At 45.6% G+C, this 13078-nt stretch overlaps 1 protein-coding gene across 1 annotated transcript; it reads right to left on the bottom strand.

Annotated features, from left to right (window-relative positions):
- Positions 1-585: 585 nt before the first annotated feature.
- Positions 586-7125, bottom strand: FST (follistatin). Its single transcript, XM_069001230.1, has 6 exons — positions 6967-7125; positions 4782-4973; positions 4156-4374; positions 3590-3814; positions 2328-2558; positions 586-1609 (listed from the first exon to the last, which is right to left on the bottom strand). Exons 1-6 carry the CDS (start codon positions 7046-7048, stop codon positions 1527-1529), a joined length of 1032 nt encoding a protein of 343 aa, XP_068857331.1. The 5' UTR covers positions 7049-7125; the 3' UTR covers positions 586-1526.
- Positions 7126-13078: the final 5953 nt, after the last annotated feature.

Here is a 13078-nt window from a genome sequence, read left to right as displayed (position 1 = left end):
GGAATGGGTACATACTGAAAGAGGGGGAATTCAGACTAGGCATTACAAAGAAATTCTTTACTGTGAGGATGGTGAGGCACTGGAACAGGTTGCCCAGGGAAGCTGTGGATGCCCAGTCCCTGGAAGTGTTCAAGGCCAGGCTGGACGGGGCATTTAGCAATGTGGTCTAGTGGGAGGTGTCCCTGAACATGGCAGGGGAGTTGAAACTAGACAATCTTAAGGTCTGTTCTAACCCAAACCATTTTGTGATTCTATGAAACGGCATTTTTGATTGAGAGCATTGAGAGGGTAACAAAAATGACAAATCTCTTCTCCTCTATCACTCTACTTAGACTTAAATAGTAATGAACTGGAGACATTGCCCCTATCTGAAAATAGGGTATCTTTTATCAATACGAGCTGAGAGCTTTGGCCTTAAACAGTGCTGCATGGTGCAAAAGAATCCAGAGGACCAGAACCACTCAGAACGAAAGACTGATGACTGCCTCTAGGGAAAATTCCACTTTTTATTTTTTTTTCACTCATCATTTATTTACAAATACACATTATAACTTTTATATACATTGCACATTTACATGGTAGAAAAGTACAAAACTATATATTTAAATGAATTTATATTTAACTCGCCATGTTTGAAAATATAAAATTGCATCAGAAAAAAAGTATTATGAAAAGCAAGAAACTTGAACTGATAAAGCTTTGATATAACTTTTAGCAACACACTGATTGGGAAAGAAAACTTTGAAAGTGGTACTGCAAGACCATCTTAAAGGAAACACCTGATAAAACATTTATGCATGTTACAAAAAAATAAAACAACAAAAATAAAATAAAACCTTTATTCTCATTACAGTTAGGCCTGTAGCTGTTATCAAACTTCACAATCCAATTTCTTTGGGTTCAAAATTTGTATAGTACAGTATAAACTCTCAATACACTGAGATCATTTCAGTACATAATGTGATCAGAAGTAGAGAAAATTAAGTGTAAGAAGTTTTCCTTAAAGATCGCCTCACTGCACCTTGAAAGTATACTTAAGTCAGTTACAACACCTTTTGGTCAGTCAAGATTCCTTGTAAACAAAAACACTAGGGATCTTTAATGTACAGAACCAGCAAAAAGAAAATCCAATAAATAAACATAACAGAAACTGACATGCAAGTTTGTTAAAGTGAAAAAGAGTTAACATCAGTGAAATGAAGAGATGAGATCATGTGGGTAGGCTCTAAGGAATGGACTTTCATAGTTCACAAGGAAAAAGAAAAGCTTTACTTTACAAGCAAGAGACCTCACAATAAATAACACTGCTCTTCCCGTAACGAATAAATTTCTTCAAAAAACAAGGTGTACGGTCAACCAGACATTTTATGTATAAATTATAAAACATGACACAGTATAAATAAATGTCTACGAGACTCAACTATATGTATACTTTTTTTTTCTCCCCAAAATAAATAAGCATACACTTATTTACAGTACGGACATTGATTTTGTGCCCAATGGCTGTTCCAATAGTGATGGAGGTTTTACCACTCTAGAATGGAAGATATAGGAAAGCTGTAGTCCTGGTCTTCATCTTCCTCTTCATCTTCTGGGTCTTCATTAATTGCTAGATGGGGGAATACAGGGGAGCTGTTGTTTAAATAAGGACAACAACAGCGCAGAAGCAGCTCAGTGCATGTTTTCAAAGCCCTCTGAACAGCCATAATACAGCGTTGCATTTTATGCGACTTGTAGTGAGATGCTCTTTGGCATCTGTGGTTATGCAATAAGGTTTTTTATACATAATCTATGAAGTCATAACTGCAGAAAGTTCTGAAGAATCAATGGCTCAGGTTTTATTGGCAGATTCCTGAAATCAAATAAAAAGCGCTCTGGTGTTTTAGTTTAATTGCTTTGTGTCCTTCATTGAGAGTTAGTAGAGGCAACTGTGCTAAACCAGGTGCCATGTGCTACCTTTAAGCTTGTTCTTTCGGACCGACTTAAGAGTTTATCCAGGTGTTAATAAAGCAATCAGCAAAGCACACGAGAGCAGACAAAGTACAAAAAAAGTCACTAGAATTACACTCCTCGGGCAACCCCTTTCTGATAGAATGGCTTGTCCTTGGAACATCCCCAAAAACTCCAACTTGAAGGCCAGCTCGTTGTTGGAGATCTATTGCATTTTATCAGCAACCAAAGTGTGTGCGTGAAAGATAGATACTTATATTCTACTGTACCTTGAATCAATAAATCAAGCTTTCTTATGTTTAAAGGTGTAAGTCTTCATTACCTAGGTATCGCCTTCAGAAGCCTTAAGTGTCTGCAGAGTTAAAAATCTCACTTACAGTTGCAAGATCCAGAGTGCTTAACTTCTAGAAGCACACCCATGGAGCAAGCTGCCTCTTTCATGGCACACTCGCTTGGGTAAGTTGTGTTATCACTGGCACACACTGCTTCTTCTGACTTGCTTTCAGGGCATAGCTCATCACAGAGGGCACACCGACCTCTGCCAACCTTAAAATCCCACAAGCATTTCTTCCCAGCACTGCATTGAATGTCTTCACAGGATTTGGCTTCTAAAAATAACACAGAATACTAGAGGTAAGTGAAAAGACAAAGCAAAAAGCAAAGCAAAGACAAGCAACCCCTAAATCCTCCCTTTCCCCTGTGAACTGTGAAGAAACAAAGCTCAGATGTAGTAGATGTGATGATACTTGCTGATTTTGCTCAAGCAAGTATTCCCCTGGACAACATTGCCTGTCTGTATGTGGGGGAGGAAAGACAGCTGTGCCAGCAAAGCTTGGCCCTGGGAGTACAGAATTACATTTGCCTATTGTACATGACTTTCCTGCTCCATTTCATGTCAGTGGAAATTCGGCTCCCCAAATTAGTGGTAAATGCAGGATTTGTCAACAGGTCCAGCATTTCTAAATCTATCATTTTTAAACCTACCCACTGAGAGCAGCTGTCTACAAGATTTGAAAGGGAATTCACCTCAACTTAGGCCAACTAAAAGCAACCTGAGACTCCCCCAAATTCACCCAGCAGTTTTGGGGAGCAGATGCTGCCCTGCAGGTGCTCCATTGTAATACACTGCACTATCAGTCCTTTCTGGAATCACTCACAACACAGAATGTCAGGTTGCACAGAAATTATTTGCCTGTCTTCACCCACCCACTGTCTCCAAACCCCATAATTATTTCTAAAGGAAAAAGTGATCAGATGTTTTCAATTTAGTTAACATCATCTTTGCCAAGACCACTTGAAGGCAATTGTTTCCAGGAATCCAGGTCCACTGAATACAGAGACCTTATTACATTGTAACCGTCTCATCATCTATTTCAGTGAGACTACTTCTCCCTTGGATACTGATGTCAGCACCCGCAGCCATAGCAGGATCAGGCCCTCTTGTTCCTCATCGCTGTCTTTTCCAGGACTAAGTTCACCCTGGCTCTCCTCTTCTGGGAGGGGAGCAGTAACCCAGGCTGCTGAAGTCTCTCTTCCTCCCCACCAATATCTACATCCTTCCAGTTACACGCACTGGATACCCTGAAACAGGTGATTGAGGAAGCTCCCCCCACTCTCGGTCTCCTCCAAAGATACTTACTGACGCATTTCCCTTCATAGGCTAATCCAATGGATCTTCCTAGGAGGCAGGTAGCTTTCCTCAGGTGGCAGGCACTGGCGTAGGTTATGCCGTCATTCCCGCAGAGATACTGTTCCGGGGAGGTAGGCTCTGGGCAAATTCGATTGCATGTCACACAGTAGGCATTGTTGGTTTGGTCAACCACACATGTGGAGCTGCCTGGGCATAAGACATCCCTGCAGGTCTCTGAAATACAGACAGAAACAGAGTGATTAGTAGAAGATAACAGGATCCCAGTGAGGAGTGAATAGGTGTCAACAAGAACAAATGATCAGGTAGAAGCCTTCAGCAGCTCTCCTCCTTTAAGGGCTGCTGGAGGATGCCTTCCCATCTCAGGATAACTGGTGGAACACAAGTGCTGCTACACTGTTGGGAACTCTCAGTTCAGCTACATCCTTGTCTGTTGAGCATGGTCTAGTTACTGTCTCCCAACCGGATTCCTGTGAGGAAGTACATCCAACAACTCCTCCCTACACTCAGACACCCTTTGGCATTTGAGGGAGATTGGATTAGATTTGCAAACCTACTTTTGCATTTGCCCTGATACTGGACTTCGAGTTCAGGCTGTTCTTTACATCTGGCTTTGAGAAGGGCGCACTCGTTCCTGTAGGTTTTCCCATCTAAGCCACACACAGGGCCCTTCCAAGTGATATTAGAGCAATCCGGAGCACAAACACACCGAGGTTTGTTCTTCTTGTTCATTTTACATTTCTTCCCGGGTCCACAGTCCACATTCTCACATGTTTCTGATGGAAGGAAAGAGGCACGACTTTAGTACCAAGCGTGCAGAACAGACCTGGTGTCAAAACTGCTTAAAGAAAAAAAAGATACCGTGAACGCAGAGCACAGAGCAAAACCACCGTTCCCTCCCGTTCCAGGACACACCACTCGAGGTAAATTCCCTCCGCCAGTGAGAGCAGGGGGGAGAGAGTGTCTCTCTCCTTCTCCTCGTGATATTCAAGGCGGCGGGCAGAAATGGGAGTCCCCTCCTCGATCTCGGGGCTGCTACGAGACGCCCCTCAAAGCCCCGACGAGGAAGGAAGCGAGAGGACCGCGCTGCCCCCCTCCAGCTCCCTACCCGCTCCTCCTCCCCGAGACCAGCCCCTGCCGGAGCCGCTCCTCAGCAGGGAGTAGCTCGCCAGCACCCCCTCACCTTTGCACGGGATGCAGTTTGGGGCTCCCCCATTAAAAATCATCCACTTAAAAAGCGTGTTGTCGTTGACGTCCTCTGCCGTCCACGACGTAGTCAGGCGGCCGCTCTTGCAGCACTCCTCCTTGCTGAGGTCGGTTTTGTAGAGGACCTGGCAGCGCCCGTTCCGCGCCTGCCGGAGCCAGCAGTTCCCAGCTGCGGGGCGGGGGGCGGGGGGGACACCCAGACGGATCAGTGGCGGCCACCAGTGACCCAGACACAGCACGTGCGCCTTGCCGTGACTTTTACTAGACTGTTTCCTTTTATTTGTCCCGTTTCATAACCCGCAGCTACTATGGCCTATTTGGAAGCGCAGTTTAAGAAACAAACAAGCCCTCCCTCCGCAAAGAAGCCCAACCAAACAAAAAAAATCCCCGTCCAAAACCACAAAAGAACTAAAAAGCCCAAACCAAGAAAACAACAAAACAAAACCCAAAACAAAACAAAATGAAAGAAAGAAAATACCCGACCAAAACAGAACTAGAGTCTTTGGAGGTATTTATTCCATATGTAGAGCAGAAGGAGCACTGCCGACACGTGACAGAGGTTGAAAAGGATGTGCATTTAAAAGGGAATAAAAAGAAAATCGCGCTTGCAAATTCCTTCCTCCTCCCCCTGCCCTCTCCTCCTCACCGCGGCTGCACAGCAGCATTGTTTTAGTGCCGCACAGTTTCACTCCCAGCCCATTTTGCAATCTGCACGAATTGGGAACATTTGCTGTTAGCGAAGTCTTTCGAAATCTCCACATTTTGTTGTTTCTATTAACAAATGTCTCCTTCACTAAAATAATTCAGCAGAGTTTCAAAAAAAAAGTGAGCAAAGTACATAAAATACAAGGACACTTTGAGTAAGAGGTCCCTACAGAGTTTTAAAAATCGATCAAGCTAAAAAAGTTATAGGTGCCATCTCTCCTGCAAGCATTTCAGGGGAAAGTACACTGTCCTTACACCGGGTAGAGTGGGTTTTGTTGGGGTTATTTTTTGCTTTTTTTCCCCCTAGTATCCCTGTTATGTGTGGAGTCAAGCCAAGAACATTAGTCCAAGCAACTCCCCCTTTTTTTAGCTGAAGCATTTTGGTTGGGATGAGTCTCTCGTGAATAACCAATGTGACTTCTCCAGCAACTCAATACCAATTGATTCTGCTGCTAATCCAACCAGGGCTCGATCCTGCCTCCTTACTCCGATGGGAATATACTGCAGAGAGGGGTCAGGATCGGCCAGCCGAGATGTCGCAGGGCGAGGTGGAAGACCCCCCCCCCCGCTAAAAATAATTAAACAAACAATGCCCCTAAAAAAAAAAAAAAAGTTTTGCATCTCACTGTTGCCTACGTTAGATTAACTTATGCTCTATATCGGTACAGGGGAAGAGGAAAAAAAAAGAGAAAGAATTATAAAAGAAGCAATGGCAAGACGTCCAGGTTGTGGCTGGGATATGGTCAAGAAAAGGGGAAAAGCCCCCTAACTAAAAATCAATATTCCCTTGTGTCGAAAGAGGGCTCTTAAGAGTTGTCAATATCAGGTTCGGGTTTGTTTTGTTCGCACGGGGAAGAAAAAAACCAAACCACCAACTTATTTAAGCATACTTTTCAGTGCAGGAGGATTTACAACATCAATATTTATTCAGACACGCACACTCCAAAAAAAAAAAAAAAAAAAAAAAAGTATGGGAGTAGGGAGGAGGAGGAAATCCCAATATTAAAGTCAGTAAAACGACCACTTATTGGTTTCTAAAAATGTCAACTGTAATCGTGGGGTTCTCCATCACCACCTCTCCTTCAGTCAGCCAGACGAGATAAAAATCTGAGCTAAATTACCAACAAACTTTGAGCACTCATTCGGGAGCCGAGACTGGGAAAGTTCCCTCACGTATCTACTCTTCATTCATGCTGCATAATAACAATAAAAAACTAAAAACATCCTATCTGTCCTCTGTGCCTTTGCAGAGCAGTGCAAAGATCCCATCAAAAAGGGATCTAAATGACACCTCTGCACCTCGGTACAAAGCAATCCCATGCCCACAGTTAACTTCAGTTCTGTTGGACCTTGGAGAGAGGCGTTTAACACCGCAAGCAAACTAAACCAATCCCGAAAGACAGAAAAAAATAGTAATAATAAAGAAGCATATCTGCGAATAAACAGTCTGGTCTTACCCTGCACTGTGTGATCTTCCATGAAGTGGCACAGAAACATCAGGATTAAGAGCATGCCCGGGTGGATTCTCTGATTTAACATCCTCAGTATAGCAGGGAGTGAGAGAGGCGCAGAGACAGCGTGAGGGGGAGTAGGGAGAGGGAGCGAGCACTAGCCAGCCTGCTTATGATCGCTCTATTGAATGAACGTCAGGCTCTGAATGCAGTCTCTCTTTAAATCTATACGGGGGTCCTAGCTGTCTGCGGTGGGCGGTCTCCTAATGTGTGTGTGTGTGTCTGCTCGGGGGTGGGGAGATTTAAAAAGTTCAGTGTGAATCAGGTGACATTTTCCACCTTCTGGAAACCCTCTCCGATTATCCGCTCTAGGTGCACGCATACACAGGCGCGCACCCGCGCAGCCCCGCGCCAGCCCTGAGCGGCGGAGCCGCCGGCGGGGGCAGCGACGGGAGCAGCCCCGGCCCCGGCCCCGGCCCCGGCCCCGGCCCCGCCGCGGAGCCGCCGCGGCCGCGCAAGCGCCACGGGAGGCTGGAGACACGCGGGGGGTCACGGCCGGCCCAGGGGCGCTCCGGCCTCGCCGGCGGGCTGGGGGTGCTGCCGGGGCGCGGAGCGGCGCCCGCCCGGCCACAGTCGGCTCCGCGGGCGCGGTCCCCGCGCGAGGTGGCTGCGGAGGATACATCCCACTCCCCGCACCTCCGGCAGGCGGGCGGACAGATCGCTCGGCCCAAAGAAACCCAAACCGCGATCGACCAGCCCCAAACCTGAAAAAAACAAAAAACCCAAAAGACAGAACCGACTAAAAGTTTAATACCTAGGGCCGTTCCCGAATGATAGATTTTTCACTGGGAGAGCCTCGGAGGACGAGACGGGAAAGGGGGCGACGTAGGCGGTCTCTTTTCAGAATCAGAAAAGATTGCAACATCGATAATGAACTTCTAGGGCACTAGTTTATTAAGCACAGTCTGGCATTATTCTCCCCTTAGAAAAGTTGGCGGTCTCTCATTTATAACATTTTTTGGCACCGCTGAATGAAACTGAGTAGGCGATATTTCCTTTTATACAAAACGATTACTTAACGGAAAATGGTATTGTTTATTCAAAAGCTGCCTTTTAAATTTCGATTCTTTCGCTTTTCTGAGCCTACAAAGCACAACAGACTGCGAAGTATGCAGACAGGAATGCCCGGACAGTGCCGGGTCAGGGGCCGGTGCGCCGCGGCCGCCCGCGCCCTCCGCCCGGCCCTCCCCACACCCCTCCTCCCCGCTCCCGCCCCCCGCCACCCCCTCCCGACTGCCCCCTCCCCACAACTGCAAATAACTCAGTGATAACAGATTTTTTTCCACCAACTGCAGGAGATAGTGCTAATCTTTTAATAAAAGATCCCATTACAATGGGATCTGTCTGGACAGACTATAATAGATCCAGAAATACAGCCGTGCTAATATTAGAAGACAGTTGTTTGGGTGCCTCAGGCCGGGCCCTGGTCCCGCTTTGAAAGTGGGCATGAATCACAATGTCCCTCGGTACCACCTGCGGTCACACGCATTAAGGAGCAGACTGGTAAATGATTGACCTCTCTGCATTTTTTTTTTTTTTGTTATTATTATTATGATCCTCGTCCTGAGCATCGCCTGGGCATTTTGAGCACTTCAGAAGCTGCAGGACTCCACATCCTTTTTAATCTTTTCCCAAATTGGTGCCACTCTCCCCCTGCCCCCCGCCCCTGCTGCGGGCTGCCGGAGCCGCGCTCATGCAGGGTTGCGTAGTGCCCTCTACTGGCGGCGGCGCGCAGCGGCAGCGCCGGAGCGCCCCCGGCCCCGAGCCTCCCCTGCCAGCGCCGGGGACGGATCTCGGGCAGCGCCGGAGCCCGGCGCAAGGTGCTCCCGGGGCCCGCTCCCCCGGCTCCCGGCCCCCGCCCCGGCCCAGCCCAGCCCAGCCCAGAGGCGGGGGGCAGCGCGCCGGGCTTGGGGCGCGTAGCTCGCCGAGCCGGGGGTCTGGCTGCTTTCGCTGCCCCCGCCGCCGGGCTCGCCTCTCGCGGTCCCCCCCGCGCCTGTCCCCGCGGGGCTCCGGCCGGAGCCGCTGCACAGCTCCGGAGGCAGCACGGCCCCCGCCGGGGCAGCGTCGGGGCAGGGAGTGGTCCGCGGGGCGTCCCGGGGGGGGTCGGGGGGATCCCAGCGGCAGCGACGGGCGCGCAGGCGGCGGCTCTCGAACGAGGCGGCCGGGCGCGGCTCGGCTCGGCTCGGCGCGGCTCGGCGCGGCTCGGCTCGGCTCGGCTCGGCTCGGCTCGGCTCGGCTCGGCTCGGCCCGGCCCGGCCCGGCCCGGCTCGGCCAGGCTTGGCCCGGCCCAGCACGGTCCAACACTGCACAGGCCGTCACTGCGCGATCCGGCCCGGCCCGGCACTGCACGGCTGCCGGGCGTTCTGCGGGGTCAGGCTCCCTTTCCCGTGTTCCGTTTGTGTATGTTTTTTTTAGTAATTGGCCAATACGGTGTTTATCCTGATAATGTTTTCAGTTATAGTGAGGCGTTTTCAGGCCATGTTCCTGGAAATGAAACGCTGAATAGGTCGATAAGGTTTGCACATGTGCTTCACGCATGCATCATCAGGAGATCAATATGATTGCGCTGGTATGGAGATTTGTATCACACCTGTTCGCTGACATCACATAGAAACAGCTGCTGTTTCTTTCACTGTTTTCTTTTTTTTTCTTTCTTTCTTTCTTTCTTTCTTTTTTTTTTTTTCTTTTTCTTTTTTTAAACGCCAGACATTGGGTTTGTGAGTAAGAACATGTCAGGGATATATTATGTAATCAGAAATGCTTTCTTCTTTCTCACTGTGCATGCCACTCTTTATGAGTCCCCCACCCTTTCTGCTTTGCCAACAATCACATTTAAATTACCAAAAAACCAACAGGGTCAATCTGTAACTGAATTGTCAGGCAGCACAAGAAAAGAGTGTTGTTTTCAGTCTGACAGGTTTCAAAACTTCTTTCTACCAAGAAATGTATGCATTTTAATATAGGCTTTTGGATGTGAATCCAATTTTTGCAGCTGGCCCTGATCTTGGAATAATAGAGCCTTTAAAAAAACCCTTATATACTAACATCTCAGACTTTCAGAAAGTTCAGATTTGGCTCTCAATTTACATATTTCTGTGTCCTACTTCTAATATAGCTATAGCTACAACAAACTCCATAATCCAAAATATTAAGTAGCTGGCCTCTGAGGAAAATAGCAGCAAAATACTGAGAAGGAGGAAAAATAATCTGCAAGTTACCTCGTCTATTAACATATACACACACATACATATAGACACACGTGTACATACATATATTCCACATGGAATATTTACTTTGTGATAAGTCAGTATTCACTGTACTAGTATAACTTACTACCTTTTATGCCTTTCCCCTCTGTGTTGCCTCTTAACAGAGGAGTGGTTTCTTGTATCAGGAGTGGAGCAGCGCAGAACCCCCTCTTTGATGAGGAATGTGTCTGCAATAAAGTTTTTTGAGGTTGTGGATGGGACTCCAGGCCAAAACTGATTATTTGGAAGGGATCTGGATTTTGATCAAGTGAAAATGGGAAGGCCTGTCCTGGGAATACGACATTCAAGGGAGCAGAAAAAGACTCGGACACCCTCCTGTGGTCCTGGATGTATGTATGCATCATTCCATGGAGTTTCTCACACCACTGGCCTCTCCCACAGAGCAAGTACTCAAATAAAGGTAGAACGTCCTTTTCTGGTAGGAGAGAAGAATTGTTACCTTGCTTTGTTCCCATCTAATTGCACCAATTATCACAAAAAGAAGGGCCTGTTTCTGGAGAACTGCAGTTTTATGTAGGCTCCCCTCATTGGCATCTCAGATACTAGATTTAAGGACTCTTCTGAGTACCATTGCATTGTTCCATTTGGAAAGCTTTCCCTCCACTTTTTTTTTAAGTGTAGGAGAACACAGTCCTTCAAATAACATTTTCTGTAGAAATTTCATGTGCTGTTCCTCAGCAAAAAGTAGCATAAAAAATTATATTACAAAAGTTAATTTCTTGATTTAATCAAGATTTTTTTGTGAAAAACAAGCAAACCAGTTCCTGACAAAACAAACCTCTAAAATATATGAACTAAATACTAATATCAGGCATTGGATATGTGTGCTATTACACTGAAATTATTCCTACACATCAGTGAGACTATTAAACATAGAAGTTGCATTGCATGCTGTTGGGGAGTGTTGTGCTTATCGGACAAATACAGATATGTTGAACAGTGTTTTTCTGTTTTGTTAAGCTGAACTAAGAGGTTATGTCTGTTTTCAGGTGGTGAGCAATGGACTGGATAAAGAGGCAGTAGGGATCTTACCTAAAACGTAACACTGGCACATCTGTTCATTCTGGTTCGTACTGCAGAAAGGTCACGCAGAGAGATGTCATTCATATTTTAGGCCAGATAAAATTGACATATATGTGATATGAGCCAATCTGGCCCCTTCCTTACCTTTTTTTGGTAGTTCAAGAAATAATAACAAGAAGAATTGTAATAACAAGAAGTAATAACAAGAAGAATAACAGGAAGAATTGTGTATCCCTCTACCGTTTGATAGATACTTACCTCTTACTGTAAGTCCAAACAGGACAAGCTGTCTTAGACACTCCAAAGACATTCTCTTGTCTTGTGCTGGCAGTACCATGGACCAGCACTGAGGAAGTCCAGCAAGTCTTATTATTCAGTACCCATTGCAAACGGGATGTGGTGTGGCAAGACAAGGATTAATGTGTGAGTGGAATGAAAACATGTTGTTAAACAAGTTGCAAAAGCTTTCTGGGTTATTGAAAATTTGGACAAAGGTGCAAAATTCCAGTAGAAAATGGTGTTGGAAAAAACGGTAAGGAAACTCTTAAAAATATTAACTGTCTGGGGAAGTGAAATAAAAAATTATAAAGGAGTCTACTGATCTATTGCTTTACCGATTTTTTGGTGAGGTGCTCCTCTGTATCTTTTCAGACAATATAAAACAACTAGAAATGTGCAACAGACCATGGATTTCTAGGACAGAAAAAGTCTCTCCGCTTGTTAGGACTGCAGTGTTTTCAGCAGCAACAGGAATTCTGACATAGATTCTGAATGAATTTTTGAAAACTTAAAAAAATATTTTAAATAGGAAAGAAAATATAATTATTGTGGGAGACCTGCTCTTAAGAGTTCTTAGATTGCTACTATTGTAAAGAAATGCCAGAAGGACTGCAGCACCAGCTCTAGACAACCCATTTCCACATAAAGGCTTAAGAAGTTGCATAGTGGGAGGGAGCATGGAGAGAAAAAAGCTGTCAGGCAGAACAGCCCCTGGAAGACCATTTCAACCTTTGGCTGTCTTAAGTCATGTGTTAAGTGCAGAATGGCTCTTGCCCAGCTTCCTGACAGGCAAATTGCCTTTTCTACTTCCACAACTCTGCCAAGTGAAGCTATGTCATTCTTGGTGACAAAACTTCAAAATTTTAAGTTGTAATTATAGATGAGGAGCATAGGGCTTTAGGAATGGCGGGGTTATATGTGGATATTGTGCTTTTAAGGTCTGAAACATTTTGAATGGCAGTCTTCAAGAGACATATCAGTTGGCAATCAGTTGCAGCTGAACCAGGACTAGAGATTAACCCAAAGATAAAGTGAGGACAGGCATAGCTTGTAAATAACTACTGTGAAAATTAAGTCAATTTTTGCCATTACTTTGTGTTTCTTCTTGTTAATTTGATTCTATTAGACTTAATGTGAAGGGCAAATCTGATTATTTGGAAGTGTGGAGTCATGTAACTCTCAAATCCAAAAAAGGCTATGTTTGACTATAGGTCCTGGATTGGAGCTTAATGAGGAAAAAAAAATCACTGTTAAGCATGATAGCCAACTGTGACAATCTGAATATATCAAGACAAAAAGGGTAACAAATGGAAAATTTCCAGCTCAATGCATGTATCTGGTGATGTACTGGATCTTGTTTCTAGACTAAGAGAGTAAGTACTTGAGTGCATCAAAGTGACAGCCTTGTTAGGGACAGATCATTAACTCCTTATTGTGAGGTTTATATTTACTTTACTGCCCATCAGGGAAGAGGATCAGTTTTAATG

Source organism: Aphelocoma coerulescens (genome assembly GCF_041296385.1).
Source record: "Aphelocoma coerulescens isolate FSJ_1873_10779 chromosome Z unlocalized genomic scaffold, UR_Acoe_1.0 ChrZ, whole genome shotgun sequence".
NCBI lineage: Eukaryota > Metazoa > Chordata > Aves > Passeriformes > Corvidae > Aphelocoma > Aphelocoma coerulescens.
Note: the sequence above shows the minus strand (reverse complement) of the source record. Positions and strands in the feature narration are given on the sequence as shown.

Bases quoted from the DNA above. Each gene is read 5' to 3' on its own strand.
- FST (XM_069001230.1), bottom strand. From the start codon at position 7,048: ATGTTAAATCAGAGAATCCACCCGGGCATGCTCTTAATCCTGATGTTT. The intron at 3,815-4,155 runs GTAGGTTTGCAA...TCTGTATTTCAG, and splicing joins GTATCAGGGCAAATGCAAAA to AGACCTGCAGGGATGTCTTA. The intron at 2,559-3,589 runs GTAAGTATCTTT...TGTTATTTTTAG, and splicing joins CTATGAAGGGAAATGCGTCA to AAGCCAAATCCTGTGAAGAC.